Here is a 24,896-nt window from a genome sequence, read left to right on the forward strand (position 1 = left end):
AATGTGCAGTTGGCTCATCCAAGGCTAAATCAAAAGATCTCAGCTGTCAGAAACCAAAGGAAGCACAAAATGGGGGAGGCTGAATTTGAGCTCAATTTACAGATGTCTGCCATGGTTTTACAAGACCCAGAAGGTTCCTGTCATGACTGGAGCTGTGGGAAGTGGAATAGACAGAACACATGTAAATGAACTCTCATTTTACATGGAGATTATGAAAGCAAAGACAAGAAAAAGAAGGATGTAAGTTGAAAATCTGCTTGACTGATAAATTAGCTGTGGTGGCCTTCCCACCCCTCCCCATGGCTCTCATCTGCTTCCTGGGGCAGCCCAGGGGGAGGGCCCTGTGCCTTACACCAGGAGCAGGTGGAGATCTGGAAGCAGAGGAACTGCCTGGTGTCCTTCACTGGGGATCTGCTGCAGACATCACCAGACAAGAAGATTTTCAAGTGCAGGGTTAAAAGAGAGAAAAGCAGGAGCTGTTGTCCCAGTGTTACAATTGAGTTCCTGGCTCCAGGCTCCAGCCCCAGCTTCAGATGTTCCCTCACACCCTGAAAGGCAAAGGCACCACCCCAAGCTCCCGTGTCACAGTGTCCAGAACTGCTCCTCTCCAAGGGACTCAACCCCACCTCCCTGCCACAGCTCCCAGAGCCTCTGCCAAAGCCTCTCTGCAGCCCGAGCCTGCATCCTTCAGAGAGGATGTCCTGGTGCTGGAGGAACACCCCATCCAGGGTTCCTCCTCGGAGGGATTATTTCCTGGAAGAGGCACTGTGCTTCCAGTGTGGATTGCTGCCTCTGGTCATTGGGCATCTGCTGGAAAGGAGATTCTCTTACTGGGAATCTCCCCTCCACAGGAGAAACCTCTACTGTCTCTCAAATGAAGCAAACACTTCCTTAATGTACACTGTGTGCACACTAAAATATCCCGTCTGATCCTTGACTCTTTCCATTTGGGAGCCTGTCCACATTCCAGAGCATGGATACCCAAGAAGGACATCCAAGTGTGCCACCAACACTCTGGGTGACACACATGAAGGCAGCATGTGCTGGTCCATACACCTGAAATCCAAATTTTCACTTGGTCATAGAGGCGCTCGTAGTCATCTGTGTTCCACTAGGAGGTTTCAATTCTCTTCACAATCTTCCCCAATGCCACTGTGAATTCCCAAAGTGTGCATTTAACTTCTGAAAGGTTACAGGAAAAGCTTGCTCTCTCCTGTCCTGATGTTATTTTAAGGGGATGGGAACTTCCTCCTCCATCAGCAGTACAGGAGAGAAGACTTGCTGAAGAACAGAAAAAAAGCAAAAGCTGGTCAGAGCTTCTGGGCATTTTCCACGTGCAACATGCTCTTGTGCCCCTCAGGATTCAAAGACTTCGAGGTCCCAGGGAGGTCAGACGTGCTCCTGTGGCCTCTGTGCTGGCTCTGTCCATGCCCAGGAGCTGCATCCTTGTGCTGGGCTGTGCTTCCTCACAGGGCTGCTGGGTCCCCTCCTGGAATCCACGACCCTGAACCTGCTGCTCCCTCCTACCCTGACCAAGGATGAAGCTGCAGCTCCTGGAGGCTCTGAGGCCCTCATCCCGGGTCAGCTGGACCTGGGGACACCAAACTAACTGGGCACACACAGAAAACCCCTGAGGCAGGAGAAGCAGCCCAAACCCTGCCCCTATCTGGGCCATATTTACATCCTCTGCTTTCTCTCTCCAAAATAAACTGAAATCAGAACATGAGACCACATCCTTCTGCAGGCAGAAGTGTGACAGTAGCTGCCATTCAGGCTTTCCTGGGAGAAATTTGCTCAATAAATACCAATATTATTAAGGAGTTCATAAATTTAAAAGCCATGAAGGTTTTGTAGAAGAGAGATGCCTCAGGGAAGTTCCCCCCCTGCCTCTGAGGGCAGCCAGCTCTTGAAAACAGAGGTAACAGCTTTCAAAAACCCCAAAACACATAATGCAGCACACGGTGGTGTGTGTGGTGTCACTGCTAAAATCTAGGAAAAACAAACAAACAAAGCCAAATACTTAATTTTTTCCAGCTATCTGGGTCTAGTAGAACACACAACCTTTCCTGACAGCAAACTCTGCTTCAGGAAGTCCAAGAGGAATTTAATCGTGCGTTCATTCCTCGAGGGACACTCGGCAGCTCTGAATCCTTCAGAGAAGGTAAACTCCAGGACCAATCAGCCTGCCTCTCCTCTGGAAATTAAACATTAAAATACAAACCAGAACAATAGTCAAGAGCCACAAAGAATTCCTAAGGTATTAGCAAAACAAATTCCCTTCAGTCCTTATTAGGAATATCTTGAGGATGGTTTGAAGAGGAAAGTCTAACCAAATATAAAAAAAATTTGGCTTATCCAACAAAAAACAACCGCACACTCTTTGCCAAAAGCAAAAGAATTCAGTCAGATAAAAAATGCGACACACAAATGATGCAGGTTAAAAACTGAATTTAAGATGATAATGGAATAGCTGCCAGCGTCTTTAAATTTTCAAGCATGGAAATGTCAACAGAGACAAAGAAATTCAGGGGAAAACAAAGAGAATAGATTAAGGATTTATTTATATCAGTGAAAGAGCTCTGTGTTTCTTGACTAAGAAATGATTGAGGGGGTGAGAACTGAAATGGCCACAGGTCTCCAACACGCCATGAGGAGTGAGGGGGTGACCCAAGGATTTCCTGGTGGCTCAGCTTTCCTGAAGGCCTTAGAATTGCCACGTCCTGGTACTTTATGGCTCCAGAAATGGACATTTCTCCAGCTCACACCACCCAAAGCTCTCCAGGACTTTGGCACTGGGCAGACTGGTGTGCTTTACACAGAATATACTGCTGTCCCTCAGAGCTGGGATGTGTCTGAGCACTGTCATCTCCTTGACACATTTGACCTTCTTTTGGGTTTCAAGGAAACCTGCCCAGGTTCCCCCCAGCTTCTGTCCTGGTTGTATAGAACTGAACTATCCACGGCTCTAAAACTGGCCAGGGAGCATTTTTGAGGGGTTTTGCGCTGGTTGGTTGTTGTTTCTTTTTGAAGATGGCTGGTGAGAGCCCTTCAGCAGGCACCAAGGCTTATTAAATTCCTTGCCTAATCAGTAAGAGTTTTCTCTTTTTCTGATGCAGGATGACTTGGAAGCTTCTTGGTGCTCTGGGACTGAAAATCCCATAGATTGCCTCTTAAAGAAAGGGGAGACACTTCAAATAATTTTCTTTGGAAAAAAAATCCCGGAAATACTAAGCCCCAGGCCTGTCCCTCCACAGGGTGTAGAGCCCTCTCCCGAGCTTCAGAGGACCACAGCCTGAGAAATTGTCCTTCCCGAGTGCTGGGGACCTGGAGAGCTGGAAGAGGAGCCTGAAGGAGAGATGGTGCCATCCCAGGGCACTCCCTTGGGTGACAGGAGCCGCTGGGGAGGATGTGTTCACAAAGGACAGAGCAAGGAATGCAGGGAAGAGAGGGGAAGGTGCCACCAGGGAGGCTGGAGAAAGGTGAACTGAGAAGGAGCAAAGTGGGTGCAACCCTTTGTCAACATCTTCTCCTCCCAGGGCTACCCAGGGAATGGTCCCAGCCCCAAGAGCTCCAGAAACATATGGACACCACTGCCAGGGATGCCCAGGGTGGGATGCTGGGGTGTCTGTGCAGGGACAGGAGCTGGACTCAGTGATCCTGGTGGATCCTTCCAGCTCAGGATCCATGATTCCATGGAATTCACACCTTCTATGGCACAGACTGAAACACTCGGTCCCCTGAGGCACCACAGCTTGGTGCACCTGGGAAAACTGCACCATGTCAGAGCTGGGAAACCTCCAGGCCCAGCCCAGAGCACCCCTGGGAACTCCTGCTCTGCTCCCACCTGGGCCAGCACCCAGAGCCCTCCTGCTGGACCTGCACCTCCCTGAGCCTTTCTGGGAGCTGCAGCCGCTGCACTGAAGGAGAGGCACCCCTGCCCTGGGCAGCAGCTCCCAGGCCTGAGGATTCCCCTGCTCCAGGAGCAGAGCTGCTCCACAGCTACATCTGTGCTGCGGCCCGGCTGTGAGCTGCGCTTCCAGCTGGCTCCCTTCCCTCCACAAACAGATGCAGCTCCTCTAGCAGGGGCTGATTTATTCAGCAGGAGTCTCACACATTAAGTGTAGTTAAGTCTGAAAACAAATCTAATGACTTTAAAATAAATAGCCAACAGAGGACTCCAAACTGAAATTCCTCCTTCCTCTGACACCCGCCATATAAACAATAATAATTATATAAAACCGTGTCTAACACATGACTACACAAGGCTCTGGTGACCAAGAAAAGCACACGCTGCTTGTCAGACATAATTGCACATTTGGTTTTTCAATTATTTCTTGTCAGGATCCAGAGCCCACCATCTGAACGCTGACATTAATTATTGGGAAGTAGTTAGTGCTCCAATAGTCTTATGGAGACTCCCAGTGCTCACCCTGAGGCTCCCAGTGCTGCCCCACACTGCCCTGCTGTCCCATACTGGGACTGTCACACACCAGACAGGGACACCCAGCCTGGCCCACCATGTGCAGAAGGGGCTTCAGAAGAAGGTGAAAGCAAGTCTCCAGTGGACATCAGCAAGGAACTGATCCCTGCCATGTGCTCCTGCACAGGATGGGGCCAGACCATGTCCAGCACTTGGGCCTCCAACATATGACCTGGAGCTGCAGGAGAGAGTCCAGAGGAGGCCACAGAGCTGCTCCAAGGGCTGGAGCCCTCTGCTCTGGAGCCAGGCTGGGAGCTGGGGGTGCTCACCTGGAGAGGAGAAGCTCCAGGGAGAGCTCAGAGCCCTTCCAGGGCCTGAAGGGGCTCCAGGAGAGCTGGAGAGGGACTGGGGACAGGGGATGGAGTGACAGGACACAGGGAATGGCTCCCAGTGCCAGAGGGCAGGGATGGATGGATATTGGGAATTGGGAATTGTTCCCTGGGAGGGTGGGCAGGCCCTGGCACAGGTGCCCAGAGCAGCTGTGGCTGCCCCTGGATCCCTGGCAGTGCCCAAGGCCAGGCTGGACAGGGCTGGGAGCAGCCTGGGACAGTGGGAGGTGTCCCTGCTGTGGCAAGGGTGGCACTGGATGGGCTTTGAGGTCCTTTCTAACCCAAGGCAGTGTGGGATTCTGTGAATCCAGCCCATGTCACCCCTGTCACCGTGTTCCTGCTGAGTCCCCTCCCAGCCCCTCTGAGCACGCAGCTCCTGGCATCACACTCCCATCACATCACTGCCCATCATGCAGGAAAACATCCTGCCTTTTATTGGCTTTTAATTTGCTGCTTTTTAATTTTGTTGACTGTCTCTTTTTCCCTTGCAAAAGGAAGAAAGAAGCCTCTGATCTACCTTTTCTGGAGTGTTCAAAAACACGCACAGCTTTGTCAGGTTGTCTCTTAGTTGTCATCTTCCCCAAGGCAAGCAGCCATCTCTCTTCTGGCTGCCTTCAAGGAAGAGGGCTTTTAGTGATCCTAAGAATTCTCTTCACCTTTTAAAATCTCCCATTGCTGAGCACTCACTGAGGTGCAGCGACCACACAGGAGTCAATGGGGAGGAGAACAGCGAGTGCCCTAACAGCACCAGCTGCCAGCTGCACACCCTGAGCCCTGACACCCCAACGGCAGCAACAGGCCGGGGGCTGGGGGTGGTGGGAGCACAAACCCCCAGGCCCTCAGAGCTTTCAGGGTTTGCTTGAAACAGAATAAAATCAATTCACTGTAGTAAAAAAAGAAAAATAGGATTAACCCAATACCACAGTCATCACCTTAGATCAAGCTTGCTACTGTGAAAAAAAATATTGCAGGAGGATAAAATCCAGGCAACTTTGATTATATTATATTAGTTATATTTATTATATTATATTATATTATATTATATTATATTATATTATATTAATGATATTATATTAATGATATTGTACTATATTCTATTATACGATATTCTTTTTGCTTGTATTTTTACTGATATAAATTAATTGTTAAAAGCTTCCTCGATAGTTTGCAATTAGTGAGGGTTTCAAGCAGCAATGACTTTGAGAAACATCCATCTTGTGTCTCCATCCACTGGTGACCTCACAGATTCACTCAGAGCCACATTTCTACCTTCAATCACTGACAGAGCTTTCTTGAAATATTACATTTTGATTCTGTTTTATTATTTTTAAATGGACTTGGTCATTCTCATTTCTTTGACCATGTTTTGTTCAGTCAGCTAGATGATAAAGTGGGTTTTGTTTCCACTTTTCTACAAGAAGAAAAGCAATGACCAGCCTCACGCTCTTCTGGACACCCAAAGGAGCAGGAAAACAGAGGGAAGTTCTCCCAGCTTGCCAGGAGCTCCAGCCCTGCCATGGAAAGGGCCATTGCTCACTCCTGGGAGGATGTTCTGCCCCAAGGGCAGCTCAGGCAGGTGACATGGACACCCCAAAGGTGAGATGGACACCCCAAAGGTGAGATGGATGCCCCAAAGGTGAGATGGACACCCCCAAAGGTGACATGGACACTCCAAAGGTGAGATGGACACCCCAAAGGTGACATGGACTCCCCAAAGGTGACATGGACTCCCCAAAGGTGACATGGACACTCCAAAGGTGAGATGGACACTCCAAAGGTCAGATGGACACTCCAAAGGTCAGATGGCCAGTCCAAAGGCCAGCTCCCATATGGAGGATGCACTCGCCCACTTGCTGTGGGAAACTCTCCAGTGAGAGCTGCAAAACTGAATTAGTGGTTGGAACAAAGAATCCAGGGGAAGGAAGTGATGCCTGGCTCCTCTCCCCCTGCTCCTCAGCCTGTGCTTTCTTTCCAAGACTTCCTTCAGGCTAGTTCCCAGTGAATCACCACTGCTGGGCCACAGGTGAGCCACACCCAAAGAGTGACAGAGAAGTCTTCTCCTGTGACAGACCCCCAGTGTTCCCCTCTGCCGAGCTCAGGGGCACTCCAGATGTGTTCAATGCCAGGCAGTGCCAGGTGGACAAAAAGCTGCCAGGAATGAGAGGATTTTGTCCTGAAATGCCATTGGCAGAGCTGGGGCCTGGGGAGGGACCAGGCAGAGCGGTGGGAACGTCGGAGCAGCAGTGGGAGGCAGGGAGGGCAGCAGCACCATAGCAGCTCCCAGATCTCACTGGATGTGCTTTTACACAGCAGGATGGGTTTTATCTAAGGAATAAAACTTTCAACACGCTGGAGGGGACAGGAGGCCACAGCCCAGGGCAGACCCACCTCAGCATGTCCCTCTCCAGAGGGGGAGCAGCAGAGACACTTCTCAGTGAGATCACAGGGGAATGGGGCGGTGGGACACCTCTGTCCTCTCCTTCTGAAGGACAGAAGGGTCTGCACAGCCCAAGGTCTCCATCCAAGAGCCTCGTCCTGGGGGCACTCAGCTGGAACATCCCACACCACACACAAACCACCTCTGCTTTCGGTCCCCAATGCCAGGATGAGGCCAGCCTCCTACATCCATCTTTGCAGCTATACCCAAAGGGGGCTGCATGGACACTGAGCTCTGCCACCCATCCCCTCTTTGGCCACCCCATCTCCAGGATGGAGAGCCCAGCTGAGCAGAGCTGACCCACCCAGCACACCCCAGCCCTACCTGCTGGAAGAGCTCCTCCGCCCGCTGCTGTTGCTCTCCTCGGCCTAGAGATGAAAACAGAAAAGCTGGTTAGGTTCAGGAGGACGAGGCTGCTCTCCAGCCCAAACCCGGGCTCCTCCAGAGCTGCACAGTGCCCAGCTCTGAGCCCGGGGTGCCTGAGCCCCCCAGCCCGTCCCCTGCGGTCACCCCCTGCCACCGAGTGCCGGGCAGCGATCCCTGGGAGCAGAGCCCCACGGAAAACCAGCAATGGCCAAAGTGTCCAAATGTCCCTGCAGGAACGGCCCCTCCAGGCCCAGCACCGCCCTCGTTAGCCCCGTGCCTTAATTAGCCCCCGCAGCCCCTGGCAGGGCTGGGCAGGGAGGGCCCAGGGTCGCCTCTCGCCTCCTTCCCTTCCCCGGCTCGCTGATGAGAGCCTTCCTTGGAAAGACAATATTATTCCAATCCCAGAAATTTTATTTCTGAATTTGTGCAAATACAAGTTAAAAGATATTAGCTGCATTTCACATTTTGTGCAAATGGCAGAAACAGGCAATTCATGTGCAGCAGGATGGGGGCCAGCCAACGATTTCGATAAAATAAACCCTTTTTTAATTTAAATGCTAATGCACTGAATTAAAATTTAATAACTGAGGAAATTGAAAAGCCGAGCAGGAATATTGGAAATAAATCCAAGCAGAAACAGCTGAAATTAAAAATTCTAGAGAGTGGGAGGATAGCAGCTAAGCTGTCTTATATGATTACATTTTTTTTATTTTTTTTTTTTTCAGAACGAAGGGGGGAAGGAAAAAAATCCTATCTTTGGCTGGCTGTAGGGCAGTAAATCGAGAGTGCTGTGATTTATTGCTCAATTTTCCTGAGGGAAAAAGGCTTTCTTTCATGCTGAAATATTTCATAAATTTCAAGCCAGCATAAATTCTTAATTTAAAAGTTATGGAGGTCACATTTAGTGCACTGGTGCAATTCTGAAATCTTAAAGGAATAGCAACCAAAAAAATTGCAATTTGATTTTATTTTTTTTAATTCTTCATGTAAAATTTTCTTCAAAGGGATTGTCCAAGTTACACAAAGCAGAAACACAACCTGGCTTCTGAAGGGATATAAAATCCACTGGAAATGAAGAGATAAAAATCTAATTCAATTACAAAAAGGTATTGATGATTATGGTTATTATTATTATTATTATTATTATTATTATTATTATTATTATTGTGAGCCACTTGAGGAATTTCTGTTAAAAAATTTCTTCTCTCCATTGCGTCGGAAAAGCCAGAAGGGAGGAGCTGACAATGTAATTGCTTCTGTTAGATCTCCAATCTTTTGTGAGCACTGATATGTTCATTTGTTATACAGCTGTTCAGCTACAGAAAGGATGTCAGAGCACCCATAATTCAAAGCAATCAATCAAAAATTAATGATTTGTCATGCTTACACAATGGGAAAAAAGGAAAAAAAAAAAGCTTTATGGGCTCCTGCAACTGGTAGATTGCTCAAACCTTTGGGGCATTTTCTAGAAGATTAGATCTGTGTGTACAAAAAAAAGAGGGAAAAGGAGACTTAATATAGAGCCAGGGCAGAAACCTTGTTGAGGTGCTTGGTACCTCCCAGTTCCTGCCTGTACAAAGGGTTTTGTGCACAACCCAAGCTCACACAACCCAAGAGCCACATCTTCAGAGACCTTGTGAGGCTCCTGCCATGAGAATTCCAGGGGAAAACCACCTGCTGAATCATGGAACCATGGAATATCCAGAGCTGGAAGGACATTCTGACCCATGAGGATGATGGAACTCAGCCCCTGGCCCTGCACAAACACCCCGACAATCCCCAGTGCTGGGAAGTTTCCTTATTTTGAAAGAAAAAAATGAGGAAAAAAGGGAACCACAACAGGTAAAGGCTTGATGGTTTCACACAGCCAGGGTGCTCCTGGAGATGATGCAGCAGACAAAAACAAGCTAAGCCTGAGATCAGATGAAGCTAAGAGATGAAGCTAAGAGATCAGATCAAGCTGCTTTAAATGTTTCTGGATGTTGAAACAACAAATCCACAGAATCCCAGACTGGTTTGAGGTGGGAGGGACCTAAAAGCCCATCCAGTGCCACTCCTGCCATGGGCAGGGACACCTCCCACTGTCCCAGGCTGCTCCCAGCCCTGTCCAGCCTGGCCCTGGGCACTGCCAGGGATCCAGGGGCAGCCACAGCTGCTCTGGGCACCTGTGCCAGGGCCTGCCCACCCTCCCAGGGAACAATTCCCAATTCCCAATATCCCATCCAGCCCTGCCCTCTGGCACTGGGAGCCATTCCCTGTGTCCTGTCCCTCCATCCCCTGTCCCCAGTCCCTCTCCAGCTCTCCTGGAGCCCCTTCAGGCCCTGGAAGGGCTCTGAGCTCTCCCTGGAGCTTCTCTTCTCCAGGTAAACACCCCCAGCCCTCCTAGCCTGTTACTTCAAAAATAAAATCCATTTAAACTCAAACATTCCATCTAAATTCTAAAAAGTGGCATTTGAGGACTAAAATACCATGAGGAAGTGGAAGGGAGAAAGGCTGGAAATCACTGTTTAACCAGAATGTGCCAAAACGGGTCAGAGCAGCCCCCAAAAAGTAACACCTTTGTGGAGGGGAACAGAAATCTCCTGTGCTCATTTAGAATTTCCTGCACTCCCATTTACCCAAATAACTGATTTTGGTGATTTCCTGATTTCTAATTGAAAAAGGAGAGGAGTAGAATTTGCATCTGCTGATGAGCAGGGAGGCTGGATGTGGGGTGCTGGGACAGGCAGGAGAATGTCACATAATCTGCCCCATAAAATAATTTACAATTCAAAATGTTATTCCCTAAAGTTGCTTTTCTACATATTGGATGCGTTTAGGGTAGTTTTCTTTAACTAATGCTAATAAATATCCTTTAAATGAAAATGCACACAAGCAGAATGTGGTTTCAGGCCATATGCTCCTCAACTCAAGTTGCAAGCAAAAAGTAAATCATATGATAATTATCAGTCAACATCCCCTAACAGGATAACGTGTCAAAAAATAGGAGTCCAAACAGATGTAAAACTGACCTGAGAAATCCATGTTTATCGAGAGGGCTGCACTATATTGGGAAAAAACCCCAACATTTTAACAGTTACAGCAAAACAAAAAAATAACTAAAAGCAATAAAAATGTGAAAAGAGATTTCAGAAGATTTAAGCACAGGCCTTCTGCCTGATCACTTAAATTATGATTAGAAACAATTATTCAAATGACTTGGATTTGCATCCATGCTTGGATCAGCTCCCATAGATGGGATGGGGGCACCGGGACATTCCCACAGCACTGCCACAGCCTTCCCAGCGGGGAAGGGGTTAAATCCATGTATTTATTATTTATTCAGACACAGCCACCCACTATGATTTGCCTCTGAAGCCCATCCCAAAGGGAGAGGTCCCTAATTCTGCCTGGGGGTCGCAGGAGGAGCAGACCTTGCTCACTCCAGCTCCCCTCCCACAGCACCTTCCCTCTGCAGAGGGAAAAGGGCAGAGTTGTTGTTTACCTAAAGAGATAAAAAGAGGGAAAAAACCCCAAAACCCCCACCCTGCTTCCCCCAAACGCCTTCCCAGAGACAGCTGAGTAATTGTTGTCCAAACACAAACCACACGTTCAGTTTTGGAAGGAGCCAGCAGCACCCAGCATGGAAAATTTCACCCCAAATAATTAAAATTTGGCAAAGGGAGATGCAACTGAAAATAGGTCTGACACAAGAATGTGCCATAAAAATAACTGCAGGCCTGCTACCTGTGCTGTCTGAGGTTATTAACTTCAGAGCCACAGAAAATTCAGGAAGTGCTTTTTTTTTTTTTCTTTTTTCTCTTCTTTAAACAAAGGGCAAGACACCGGCAGTTTCCTATTTAATTTATATTAAATATAGGGGAGGGGGGGAAACAGCAGAGCAGCTCCACATCACACCAAAACATCTGCAGAGCACAAGGACCCATAAATGTGCCCGTGCCCCTTTTGAATCCAGATTTTTGCTTCCTCCTGCCAGCCCAGCAGATGCTGAGGAACCCCAAGGCCCGGATTTCAAAAGAAGGAAACAGCGCTGAGCCCGTGGGTGATCCAAGCAGAGCTGTGCTCCACAGAACCATGGAATCCTTGAGGATGGAAAAGCCCTCTGAGATCATAGTCCAGCTATTCCCCAGCACTGCCAAGGCCAGCACTGTCCCCACGTGCCACATCCCCACAGGAACTTTTCCTTGTTCCCACATGCCACATCCCCACTGGAACATTCCCTTGTTCCCACGTGCCACATCCCCACTGGAACATTTCCCTGTCCCCACGTGCCACATCCCCACTGGAACATTCCCTTGTTCCCACGTGCCACATCCCCACTGGAACATTTCCCTGTCCCCACGTGCCACATCCCCACTGGAACATTTCCCTGTCCCCACGTGCCACATCCCCACTGGAACTTTTCCCTGTCCCCACATGCCAGATCCCCACTGGAACATTTCCCTGTCCCCACGTGCCACATCCCCACTGGAACTTTTCCTTGTTCCCACGTGCCACATCCCCACTGGAACATTTCCAGGGATAGTGATTCCACCACTGCCCCAGGCAGCTGTTCCCATGCCTGACCACCCTTTTCAAGAGAAAATTCTTCCTAATATCAAACCTACACCTTCCCTGGTGCAATTTTAGGTTGTTTCTTCTGGTTCCCAGAGCCAGGGCATCCCCTGCATGAAGGACAAAGATCTGCACTGCTTAGGCTGCTGTGGCTCATCCCCTCCTCATCCTTTGCCAATCCATCAGGGCAGCCTCCAAAAGGGATGAATTTTCCACTTGGGAACAAGACAGTTCCTGGGGTTGGCGAAATGTGCTGCCTATTTCCTCAGCTGCAGCTTCCCCTCAAGAAACAACCAAAATAACAATAATAAAAAAAAATGTATCTGCAAGGAGGAAATGGGAGCTCTCCCTGAGGCATCTGCCCGGTCCCACAGCTAAGCCAAGCCCCGGAGTGAGGATTCCCCAACCCCCAAAATCCACTGTGGGTCTGCAACCCTCCACCCCACCATTCCTGGCCATGGGGCAGCACCCAGGGTGGGGATGCTGGTGGCAGCTTCAGTGTCAGAATTCCTTGGCAGCAGCCGGGGGAATCTCGTCCTTGTGCTCAGCTGCAGCCTTGTCCTGGGAAAAGCCAGTGCTGCTTCCCTGTTCCAACAGGGAGAGCCCAGCAGTGAACAGCAACATCTGAGAGTTTTGACCCCTGTGAGATGAGCCCATGAAGGGTTTGCTGCTGGAGGGCAGAAGAAGGCAATGGCAGAGACTCCCATGGCAGGCACAGAGGCTCTGCTGCCAGAGCCAGGGGACATCTGGGACAAGATGGTCCCAAACACCCAGAGACCATCCCTGTGTGACTGGTGCCCACACCTGGGCTCCAGCACAGCTCCAGGAAGGTCTCCAGTGCCAGAGGAAGGTGCTCATTACTCCTGGCCATACCCATCACTTAGGCCAAGCCTCAGGAAGAGGTGCTTTAATGCTGAGACTTCCAGGCAAGTCCATCCCTGGGAAGGCACCAAGGTGACTGTGACCTCCAGGGACACGATCTGTCCCCAGCACCCCGGTGGTGACAGAGCATCCCAGAGCTGGAGCTTGGGCACACAGGGAGCCCAGAACTTCCCACGTGGTGCCTCTGACATTTCATGTCTGAGGAGTGCCTGAGCAGACCAAAATCCAGGTTTGGACTGAGCATCCACCTCACCCCTATGAGCACCTCCACCACATGCAAATAAACACCCACTGGAGATGGCGGCTGAGCCTAAAACAAATCAGAGCAGTTTCTGGATGGGAATACAGCATCAGCCCAGCTTGGTCAGGGCCCTGGCCACATCCTCGTCCTGTGGGTGGCCACCACGGCGAGGAGGACACGTGGCCAGGGGGACCCGCAGCCAGGGAACAGCACAGAGCTCTGGCACTGGGATCAGCCCCAGGCAGGGCCACCCAGCACCTTCCCCACAGCCCTGGGCTCCAGCCCCTGCCCAGCCACCCCAGGGGAAGGCAGGGCTGGCCCAGCCCCACCTGCTCCAGTGCGTCCCTGTGTTAATTATCCATGGGGATCATTAACAGCTGCCAACGGTCCTGAAGCCACAAGGTGCCCCCAATTACTAATTAATAAGAAACACTAATGACAAACCCAGCGAGGGGGTGGATCAGCCCAACACAAAGGTCAGCTGTGAGCACAGGGTCCCACTGGAGAAGCCAAGATGGGAATGATCCCCTCTGCTCCGGCTGTGACACTTCAGACTCAGCCAGGGGGCCCTTGCTCTGCTGATTTCAATTCTCTTTGTACTGGCAGGAGAATTGTTTTTCTTTTAAATTTTTCTTTTTGTTTTGTTTTGGTTTTCTGGTTTTGTTTTGGGTTTTTTGGGTGGTTTTTTTTTGTTTGGTTTTGGTTGGGTTTTTTTTGTTTGGTCCTGCAAACAAGGTTCCCTCAGGCTTCTCCCCAGATTCTGGGGAGAACAAGTTGCACTGTGGAGGTTAAAACTATAGGTAAGCAGACAATACTAATAAAAAAATCACAAAGTCTAGAAATTTTTCTTGTTCAGTTTCACTAGATTTATTTCTTGTCTACTGTTTATTATCTTCCCATTTTATAACCTTCATTTCCTACCTGGGGTGTGCTGCCTGGATCCACCTCATTTCTGAACTGCCACTGTAACCCAGAATTAAAAGTTCTTCTGGAGAGTTCTAAACAGAAAAGGTCGAATTTCTGCTGGAAAAGGCACACTTGGGGGGAAACACCAAAATCAGCAAGGCAGGGAAGAATCCCACCACTTTGGCCCTGCCTGGGCGGGTGCTGAGCCCCAGGAAATGGCACAAGCCTGCCCCAAAGGACCCAGGTGTCCCTGTCACCCACCCCACACTCCAGGTAGTCCCAGAAAGGTTTAAGGGCTGTCAGCAGTTGCCTCTGAGTCAAGGGAATATTCATATGAGTATTTTATGAGCTTGTTGAAAAGTGCTGGCGGAATTTGTGCTTTGAATTTCAGTTTTTCTCCCCTAGCAGCTCAGGGAGAGTCAAGCAACACACGCCAGCAGAAGTAACCAAAGAAAGGGAACATTAAATAAATTTTAACCTAAAACTACAAATGTTTAAACCAGTATTAAAAAGCATCAACCTCGTGTACTTTCGTTTTTCCCTGAAACAGTCATGAAATTAAAATTATGAATAAATCAATGCAGCAAATTGGTCTGGATTTAAAGAGTTACTCCTTGATTATAAGCAACTGAAAAGTAATCAAAATATTTTTTCCATCTCCTGTTGCTCAGTGCTCTCCTTAGTCTGTTCTTTATGAGAAAAATAATCAAATTGAGGGTGAAGAGGAGAAAAGGCATTACTGATTACTCTGAACTCTCATATTATAAAAGCTGGAAAATAAGAGTGACCGGGCAAAACAACAGAATTATGTGCATTGAGCAGTTGTTTACAGATGGTATGAGTTTCCCAGCAGAAGAAACAGCTGGAAATATTTTTAAAGAATAAATGTATATGGAATGAAACCTTGGGGGGGAGGAAGGTATTGTTGTTTTTTACTTGGGGGAGAAAAAAGGGGCAAAAGGAGCCATGAGATAGCATTTCAGAAATCCACACGTTTTTCCAGGGTTCCAATTTCACAGGAAACTTTCAGGAAATCAATTTTTTTTAAAATCCTGGGCACTTTTCCAAGTCGATAAAACAAACATATCTAGCAAGCTATGAATGCACACAGGGGGAAAAAAATTAAAATAGGATTTACTTATCCAGGGAATCCCTGTCTTGTTCAACACATTTTGTTTGGGAGTTTGGCACCTCCAGCCTCGGAACATCTGACAGGGCTGAGAGGGCTCCACTGCACACAGGGACTGGCAGCTCCAGCCTTTCCCAGCCCCAGGCTGGAGGGATGGGTGGGAAGGCCTGGAAATTGGGGTTTGGGGGAGCCACATCCCCGGCACAGGCTCTGCTGTCCTGGCCTCATCCCAGCAAAGTGGCCAAGGCACGGATTCTCCTCTGTGCTCCCACCTCACCTGGAGCACTGTGCCCACCTTCCCTGCCACAGGGAAGTCCTGATCTGCTGGATGAGTCCAGAGGAGGCCATGGAACCGCTCCAGGGCTGGAACCCTCTGCTCTGGAGCCAGGCTGGGAGCTGGGGGTGCTCATCTGGAGAGGAGAAGCTCCAGGGAGAGCTCAGAGCCCTTCCAGGGCCTGAAGGGGCTCCAGGAGAGCTGGAGAGGGACTGGGGACAGGGGATGGAGGGACAGGACACAGGGAATGGCTCCCAGTGCCAGAGGGCAGGGATGGATGGGATATTGGGAATTGGGAATTGTTCCCTGTGAGGGTGGGCAGGCCCTGGCACAGGTGCCCAGAGCAGCTGTATCCCAGGCTGGGACAGTGGAAGGTTTCCCTGCAGGAGGTTGGAAGGAGATGATCCCTAAGATCCCTCCCAATCCAAAGCACTCTGGGATTCAGTTATCCTCTCACCACAGCTCAGCTGAGGGGAGGCAGGCCAAGGAATCCCCTTCTCCTGCGTGACCAGTTCCATGTGCCCAGCCTGAGTCTGTGCAGCCCCAGCGGGCAGGGCTGGTGGGGAGGTGGCAGCCCTGGAGCTCAGGGGGTTTGCCAGGGGCACAGCCCAGCCAGGAGAGCCCTGGGGCTGTCACAGAGCGGTGGCCAAACCCCAGCACGGGCAAGGGGGACACAGCCCGGAGCAGCCATGCCCTCAGCAGCTGACACACCTGCAGCAGGACATGTTCTGACAGCAGAACTCTGACAAGTTCTGACCTTGGGCTCCTGCAGAGGCTCCAATCCCCTCTCCCTGAGCCTTACAAAGGATCCTGAGGAAAAGCCAGCCAAGCCTGTGTGTAGAAGAAAATCCAAGGTGTTGGAATCTGTGGTATTGATGATCCCGAGATTGTAGAAAGTCTCTGTCTTTCTGCCCCATTGCCAAAGAAAAGCCATAATTCATCTGTGCTGGTTTCAAGGTTGTTTATTCTGTTTATCTCTAACATGTTCTGCTGCCCTGCCGCAGCTCTGTCCTGCAGGGCAGCGTGTGGGGCTCTGCCCTCAGTGGGATGGTACAAACATTAAATACCAGAAACTACCTGTGCTGGATTTACAATAACGTGCCAATATCTGTCACCTACGTTGGACAGTGTGTCCCCAGCCTGAACCAACAGAAAAATGCCAACACCACAGTGAAACATGGAGGGCATGAAGAAGGAGAAAAAGGACAAGGCACACCCAATTTCCTCCTTCTTGTCTCCTCTGAACCCCTAATCTAGAAACCTAAAATTTTACTTTTGCACCCGTGCCACACTTAATTATTACTCATATCAAACACTCAGAGCTGGTAATTCACCCTGTAAGATCGAAAACTCTTTTCCATGGACAGAGATCACAGACAGTGTCTCTCGGGGCTCTGTCCAGGGGGGTTCCTGACCCCTGCCAGGGTCCCAGGGCAGCCAGGGCAGCCAGAGGGAAGCCCTGGATTCCCACACAAGGCACCTCCCCTCTGCCCATGGAACCTCAGCGTGCCGTTGGTGCTCCCAGCAGACAGACACACGGATGGATCTCTGGGAACAGACCCAGCACACAAGGAAAAGCGCAACCCAGCCCCAGCTGGTGCCAGGTTCGTGCTCAGAGGACAGGCACTGGTGGCACATGCCCATGGCGGATCTCAGAGCCACAAGGAGCTGCTGGGGAAGCACCTCTTGGAAGAAGCTTTGATAAGCTGAGACTCTGCCCTTCAAACCTGCAGAGGCTGTGGAGTGTCCCCCAGGGAGCTGCTCCAGCTCCCAGCTCAGCCATTTGGGTGTCACTGGGAGTCATGGGACCCCTGGGCAGAACTGTACCTTTTGAGGTTGGTTTTATCTCTTGTTTTAGTAAATTTTGAAGAACACTTTAGGTCCATCCTGTAGTAAACAGCACTGCAGAGATGCAATGTGCTGCAAACGTTCAGCTTCAATCTGAGATAAGCAATGAAAATTTAAACACTTGAAAATTACAATTCAAGGCAGAAAATTTGATCTAGAATAGAAAAAGTAATGCATAATTTGATAAATATTGCAATGAGAAGGTGTCAGGAACAGCACCACAAGGAGGTCCAGCCTCGGCCACGGATCCCCTCCAAGGCCGGCACACAAGACCTCCTTCCAATGCTTAAATGCTTTCCAATGGAAAGGCCTTGCATTTGCAAAACATAAATTTTATCCTTGTAAAATATAAATTTTATACTAATTTAAAAAAAAAAATCCCACGTTGCATTTACAGACAGGCTGTGAGGTTAAAAGTAAAACATTCTCCATTGGATGTGGGACTTCACCTTCTCTCCCAGTTTTGCATGATTGGTTTGTTTAAATAGCATGAAATGGTGGTAATTTTACTTTGGAAAGGGAAAAAAAAAAAGTCAAACCACATTGGTCTAAAAGTAAGAAAGGGGGAAGGCACACAAAGCTGGGTAATTTCTTCAAACTTAAAAAAGAGCAGTAATTACAGGGGGCAAATTCAGAAAGAGTTTATTCTGCCTGGGTCCCTCAAAAACAAAAAATAAAGGAAAAAACCAAGGAAAAAATAGTAAAAAGAGAAAAAAGGAGAAGGAGGAGGAGGAAGTGAAACTGGAGAAAAAGAAAGCTGAAAGTAGAATTCTTAGAAATTCTGCTTGCAAAATAACTCCCATCAGCCAACCACAAATCCTATAAATATAAGATCGACTTCCCGAGCAGATCTAAATCAACAAATAAACAAACAAGCCTCCATGATTTAAAAAAAGTTTTGAAAAAAAAGAAACCTAAATAAAAACTACCAAAACTCCAGTAAGGCCAAGCTGGTGTCCCCAGGGGAGGGTGGCTTTGCTGGCTTCCCAAGAACGATGGTGGTTTGGAAAGTAAAGAGGGAAAACAACGTTTCCTGGTCCATTTCAGCTGTGAAAGCTGCAGCATCATCTCCCCCTGCCCAGGCACCCCAAACACTGCCCCAGGCAGAGGGATGGGACCCTCAGAACCCCCCACCCAGGCACGGCACTGGGAAGAGCAGGAGGTCACCAAGGACCACTGAAATGCACTTTCTCACTGCCAAATCTCCACCTCTGAGCAACTGTTTGGGCTAAGGAAAGGATTTTTCAAGCACTTTGTGGGGGACAAACATCAGTGGGACCAACCAGGGTGACCTTCCACTCTCCATCATTCCTGGAGCTGAAACAAATGAGGGCACAGAGCTGCTGGGAAATTCTTTCCAGCCCAAAGTGGAGCTGCAGTGAGATCATGGCATGGGTTGGTATCATTCCTGCTGCACCATTCACACAGCAGAGTAAGACACCGATTTTCAAAAACTGGAAGTGACACAGTCCCTGACATTTAAAATTTTCTGATTCATACAGGCAAAATACATCCTATATGTATTTTTAAAGCAAGAAAAGAACTGCAAGATGTGCTCAAAATCTAAACAAAGCACTTACAAGCCCCAGATTCTGTTTGACTCAAGCCTATGAAATCCAAATAGATAGTCCTTATTTCCTGAGCAACAAAAAAATTCAAATCAATCTATTTTTCTTCCAGCTCAGTCTGAAAAAAGAATTTTTCAATTTTTCACAACTTCAAGAAAACTAAGAATATCAATTATTTGCACAGCCCTGAAGAATGGACAGATTTGTCTTGGAAAACCTCCAATGTGATGCAAAAAAAAAAAAAATACCTCCACTGTGATGCAAAGAAAGGTGCAAACAGGATCCCTTTTGGGGTTGAATTTTGCAGGCAGTACCACGAGCCCTCTGTCCATCTGCAAGCCAGCAGCTGCTGCAACCTCCAAGGAAGAAAAGCCAGAAAGTGCAATTGGCTCCCCAGAATTCTGGTGCAGCCCAGGGCCATGTCAAAGGATGAGAGAGAAATCCCCAAGCCCACCATTAATGCCCAATTCTCAAATGGAATCTGGGCTTAGGCAGCACAGGCTGGTGCAGCCAGAGCTGGACAGGGCTGGTTGGGTTTCCAGGCTGAAAAAGGAGCAAAGATCTGTGGATCTGTGACCCTTTGGCTCTTTCCTCCTCCAGATGCCCCCAGAGAGCCTCTGGACACCAGCCTGCTCCAGTGCCCTGGGAGCACCAACTGCAGAAGATGCTGGGCTGGCAAAAGATAAATGTATGTCACATTCCACTGGCTCTTCTCAGGAAAGAAAACTGATGCTCACCTACACTTCACTACAGACACCTTGGGTGCTTTATTTGCCACCCGGCCCATGGATGGCCTCAGCACTAGATGAATGTTTGTACCCAGGGACCATGGTGTGTCACCGATTTTGGGACTGGCTGAGAGCACAGCATCTCCACTGAATTACTCAAACATCTGAGAAATTCACCTAAGAATCATTTTCTGCACATAACACTCCACGTGTGGATTCAATGTATGGGAAGCTGCGACAGTTCAAAGCATCTGTATAAAACAGAGGAATACTGGGGACTGTTCTCCAACCCCCAGATTCCATCCTGGGTAAGGGACCTCTGCTTTGATGGACTTTGCCTCCACGTGGTCCTAAACACAAAGGAGGGCACAGGATGTTCTTGAGTTTAGGGGAAAGCCTCTGGAGGGAGCCTGGAGCAAAGCCCCAGGCCCAGGGAGGATGGGGAGCCTGGGAGAGCTGCAACATTGCAAACCCTTCAAAGCATCTGCTTTTGTTGAAATGAAAACTGAACTGGGGTATCTCCAGCTCCTCACAAATGCCATACATCACCTCACCCACTGGGACACACCTCTGTGAGGTGAGCTGGAGCCAGGCTGGAGCCAGGAGAGCATTTAGAGCTGCTCTGAGGTCCTGGCAAAGCACCACAGTACTGGGCTTTGGTGGAGAGGGAAGAACTAGGAAACCCACAACCAGGCTCAGAGGGTTGCACAGGTCAGATTGCTCCAGCCTGTTTGGGCACAGGCTCAAGAGCCCAGCAGTGTTCCATGGACAAGCTTTACCCTGCCAGGACACACTGAATACCTGCCAGGACTGTGACTGAGCTGTGACTGGGGATAACTCAGGGTGGGACACTGGAAACAGTCCCTGCTCTCCCATCGTGGGGCAGTGTTGGCTGGGCAGTGCTGGCTTCACAGCTGGGCTTGAAGATCTTAGGGGACTTTTCCAACCAAAATGATTCCATGATTCTGTGGTGATTAGCAGACATGCAACAGATGCTCCTCAAACAAGAGCAATATCCTTCCATCTGTCCGTCTATCCATCCATCCATCCATCCATCATCCATCCCTCATCCATCCATCCATCCATCCATCCATCCATCCATCCATCCATCATCCATCCATCCATCCATCCATCCATCCATCCATCCATCCAACATCCATCATCCATCCATCCATCCATCCATCCATCCATCCATCCAACATCCATCCCTCCATCATCCATCCATCCAACATCCATCCATCCATCCATCTGTCCATCATCCATCATCCATCCATCATCCATCCATCATCCATCCCTCATCCATCCCTCCATCCATCCCTCCATCCATCCATCCATCATCCATCCATCATCCATCCATCCATCCATCCAACATCCATCCATCCATCCATCCATCCATCCATCATCCATCCATCATCCATCCATCCATCCATCCATCCATCCATCCATCCACCATCCATCCATCCATCCATCCATCCAACATCCATCCATCCATCCATCCATCCATCCATCCATCATCCCTCCATCCATCCATCCATCCATCCATCCATCCATCCATCCATCCATCCAACATCCATCCATCCATCCATCCATCCATCCATCCATCCATCCATCATCCATCCATCCATCCATCCATCCAACATCCATCCATCCATCCATCCATCCATCCATCCATCCATCCATCCATCATCCATCTATCCATCATCCATCATCCCTCCATCCATCCATCCATCCATCCATCCATCCATCCATCCATCCATCCATCCATCCATCCATCCATCCATCCCCTGTGCCCTGTGCTCAGCTCAGACCCCACCTGCAGAGCTGTCCCAGCCCTGGGCCCAGCACAGGGAGGAGCTGGAGCTGCTGGAGAGATCCAGAGGACCTGCTCCAAGGGCTGGAGCCCCTCTGCTCTGGAGCCACACTGGGGAAGCTGGGGGTGCTCACCTGGAGAAGAGAAGGCTCTGGGGGAATCTTTTTATGGCTTTTCAGTACATAGTGGGGGTTTATAAGGAAAAATGGGGACGGAGGTTTTAGCAGTGCAGTAGTGATAGGACAAGAGGAGATGGTTTTAAACTAAAAGAGTGGAGATTTAGATTAGATAGAAGGAAGATGTTTTTTACAATGTGGGTGGTAAAACACTGGCAGAGACTGCCCAGAGAAGCTATGGCTGACCCTGGATCCCTGGAAGTGTCCCAGGCCAGGTTGGACAGGGCTTGAACCACCTTGGGATAGCGGAGGGTGTGCTTGCTCACTGCAGGAGGGCTGGAATGAGATGGGCTTTAAAGCTCCCTTCCAAAACCTATTCTATTCTATTCTATTCTATTCTATTCTATTCTATTCTATTCTATTCTATTCTATTCTATTCTATTCTATAATTCTGCAAAGGACAGCAGAGTCCACAGTTCTTTGGGCCTGTGCTGCACCCTCAGCCTTTCACCAGTTCACCTCAGAAAGGATCCAGCCAAGCGCCCGGCTGCCCCAGCAAGATGCCAGAGCAGCTCCTTGGCTCCAAGCTCCGAGGGGCTTCACAAAACTTTGTGCCTTGCAGACAAATTTTTGTGGATGTTGCGTACTCTGCACAAAACCACAGCAGTTATCCAGCTGCACAGTAGTTTTCCAGCCCCACAGCAGTTACCCAGTCTCACAGCAGTTTTCCAGCTCCATAGCAGTTTTCCTGCTCTACAGCAGCTCTCCTGCTCGTTGCCACAAGGACATTGTCACCCTTGGGCTCCTGGAGGAGCCTCCCAGCCCTGGCACAGCCCCAGTGCAGTGATTCCCATCAGTGCTCCTTCCAGCGCTCGGCGCAGCCTCACGGTCGGCCTCTGATGAGTAATTGCAGAGGTAATAAAAAAGAGAAAACCCTATCAGGCCACAGCTATGCAGCCACTGTGCTGCAATATGGAGTGGATGCAATCTGGAGTCTCCTGGGATGCCCCAAAATTTGTAAGGTTCAGAAAAAGGACATTCAGAAGGTAAAACCCCACAGTGCCTGTGAGGCTCTTAAATGTGACCTCCAGGCTTCCCCACAGCCTCTAATGGGCCAACTCTGCACTCTGCACAAAGTATCCCGAGTATCAAAAATATCTTTACAACAGAGCTTTTATTTCCATATATTTGAAGCTGCTTTCCCCTTTTGTCTCTTCTCTAAACCGGTTAAAATGAGTATTACGGGATATAATTATGTTGTTAGCTTAATTGCCTACTTAAAGCAGAATCTACAGGGGTTTAATGCAAGATTTGAAAAGGGGGGGGGGAGGAAATTGGGATATTAATGGATACAATTTTTAAAAGGAACCTCTTCTGGGGAAAAGTGAGTTTGGGGCATGGGACAGAGCGTGAAGAAGGAAGGAGTTGAAATCAGGTCCCATCAGTTTCTGCCATGAGGTTTTGTCAAAATGCAAAGTGCTGGCCCATTCCTTCTCCAGCAGTCTAATTTTGGAGAATTTGACCTAATTAATCATTAACCACCACCCACAAAAAAAGTATCCCTCCTTCAGTTTGAAACCTTAATGCTATTCTTGGAGTGACACACTTAAGGCCAGGACAGGAGCTGGCATCTGGAACGTGCCCAGCACTGAAGGAGCAGTCCAGCTGGGAGAGCTCTCACTCCCAAATCACCCAGCAGACACACAACCACGTCCTTAGGCAGAGGAGCACAGGATGGGAGAAAACAACTAGTGCCCAAGCCTTACTGTGGTAGCTGCTGCCTGGAAAAGCCGTTGTGTCCATAGGGATGCTCATCGTCCCCGAGAGCCACCCCGTGCCACGGCTCCTGCACAGTCCTGCTGCTGGATCTGTGCAGAAACCACAGTTTTATGGCAGAAACAAGCACAGGCAAAGGCTGCAGAGCAGAGCAGGGCAGAGCAGGGCACTCTCAGAGGCTGGAGCACCAGCCCTGCGTTGTCAGTGGTGCCACCACTTCCCTGCTGTTCCCAGTGACACCGCACGGCTCTGGATGTGGAGAGACAGGAGACATCCAGCCAAAATTTGTTTGATGCCCTAATGCCTGCAATTCCTACAGCTTCTCCTGTATTCCCACAGTCACTGTGGCTGGTGCTGTGTCTGATGTCCCAGCAAGTGAGATGCTGTTCCTTTTGCACCTTTGGTCTCCTCTAACTAAACCCTAGAGATTTAAGCTCAGCAGCAACGGGGATTGTCAGAGGTTATTGCTGGGTTAACCCAGAGGTTATTTCTGGGTTAACCCATCGGTGCCACCTCCTGTCCCTGGTTCTGCTGCTCTGTATCGTGTACAGATCCAACCAGAGCTACATCCCACACCTGGAACCTCCAGTTTGACTCACAAACTTGGTTTCTGCAGGTTTTTGATGACCTTCCCCCTGCCAAGTCTTCACCATGGAGCTGGGGTGTACAGGGGACACAAAAATTGGGGGAAACCCCCACTATCACCCCTTTCCAAGGTTTCACTGCCTGTATGACCCAGCAAGTGAAAACAGTCATGAAAATCCAATAAATACAGGTGGGAAACACCATTCTGCTCCTGCAGAGATGGAGCAAAGCTTCACCCACAGTGTTTGCTCCAAAATACTCATGCAGCAAAACCCAACATCACCAAGGTCTTGTTTCTCCAGGAGGAGAAACAAAATGCTGATCACAAAAGAGATGCTTCCCACCCAAAACAAGAGCCCACCCAGGGTCCTCTCCCTTACCTGCCCCCTAAATCTGATTTAAATAAAATTTTAAATCTCTAAGAATTTTTCCTGTATTTGTTTTATTATACAAATATTAAATATCCAGTGTGCTATTTAAAATATATTATATATTGTATTATATAATATATAACACATATAATAAGAACATTTTTATTAAATATATGTATTTTAAATCTTTACAAGAATTAGTTCCTGTGATAAGCAGCTGTTTGCCTCCAGCCCTTTTGCCAGCCCTGCACAAAGACCATTGCTGGGATTTCGCAGGCTGCTGGTGTTTGATGTGTCCACACAAGGGAACATCTCACAATCCCAGATAAATTATTGGTGTACTTGAAAAAAAACCAGAGAATTAATGTATTGCAGGGTCTCCTTGGAAACATAGAGGAAACATGCATTGTTACAAAGTTGGATGTTATTAGCAGGAATATGTATAGCACAAATTAAGGACTTCAGAGGAGAAGCCACCTTGGATCGTTTGATTAAT

The 24,896-nt window shown here is 48.9% G+C and overlaps 1 protein-coding gene across 15 annotated transcripts in view; it reads right to left on the minus strand.

Moving 5' to 3' along the window:
- Positions 1-24,896, minus strand: part of ZNF618 (zinc finger protein 618) — a 151,155-nt gene that overhangs the window by 78,452 nt on the left and 47,807 nt on the right. For all 15 annotated transcript variants that reach the window (XM_072936765.1, XM_072936771.1, XM_030286947.4 and 12 more), the window contains exon 2: positions 7,571-7,614. In XM_072936765.1, coding sequence (XP_072792866.1) covers positions 7,571-7,614 — 44 coding nt within the window. The remainder of the gene's footprint in view (positions 1-7,570; positions 7,615-24,896) is intronic.

This window comes from Taeniopygia guttata, chromosome 17 (assembly GCF_048771995.1).
Source record: "Taeniopygia guttata chromosome 17, bTaeGut7.mat, whole genome shotgun sequence".
NCBI lineage: Eukaryota > Metazoa > Chordata > Aves > Passeriformes > Estrildidae > Taeniopygia > Taeniopygia guttata.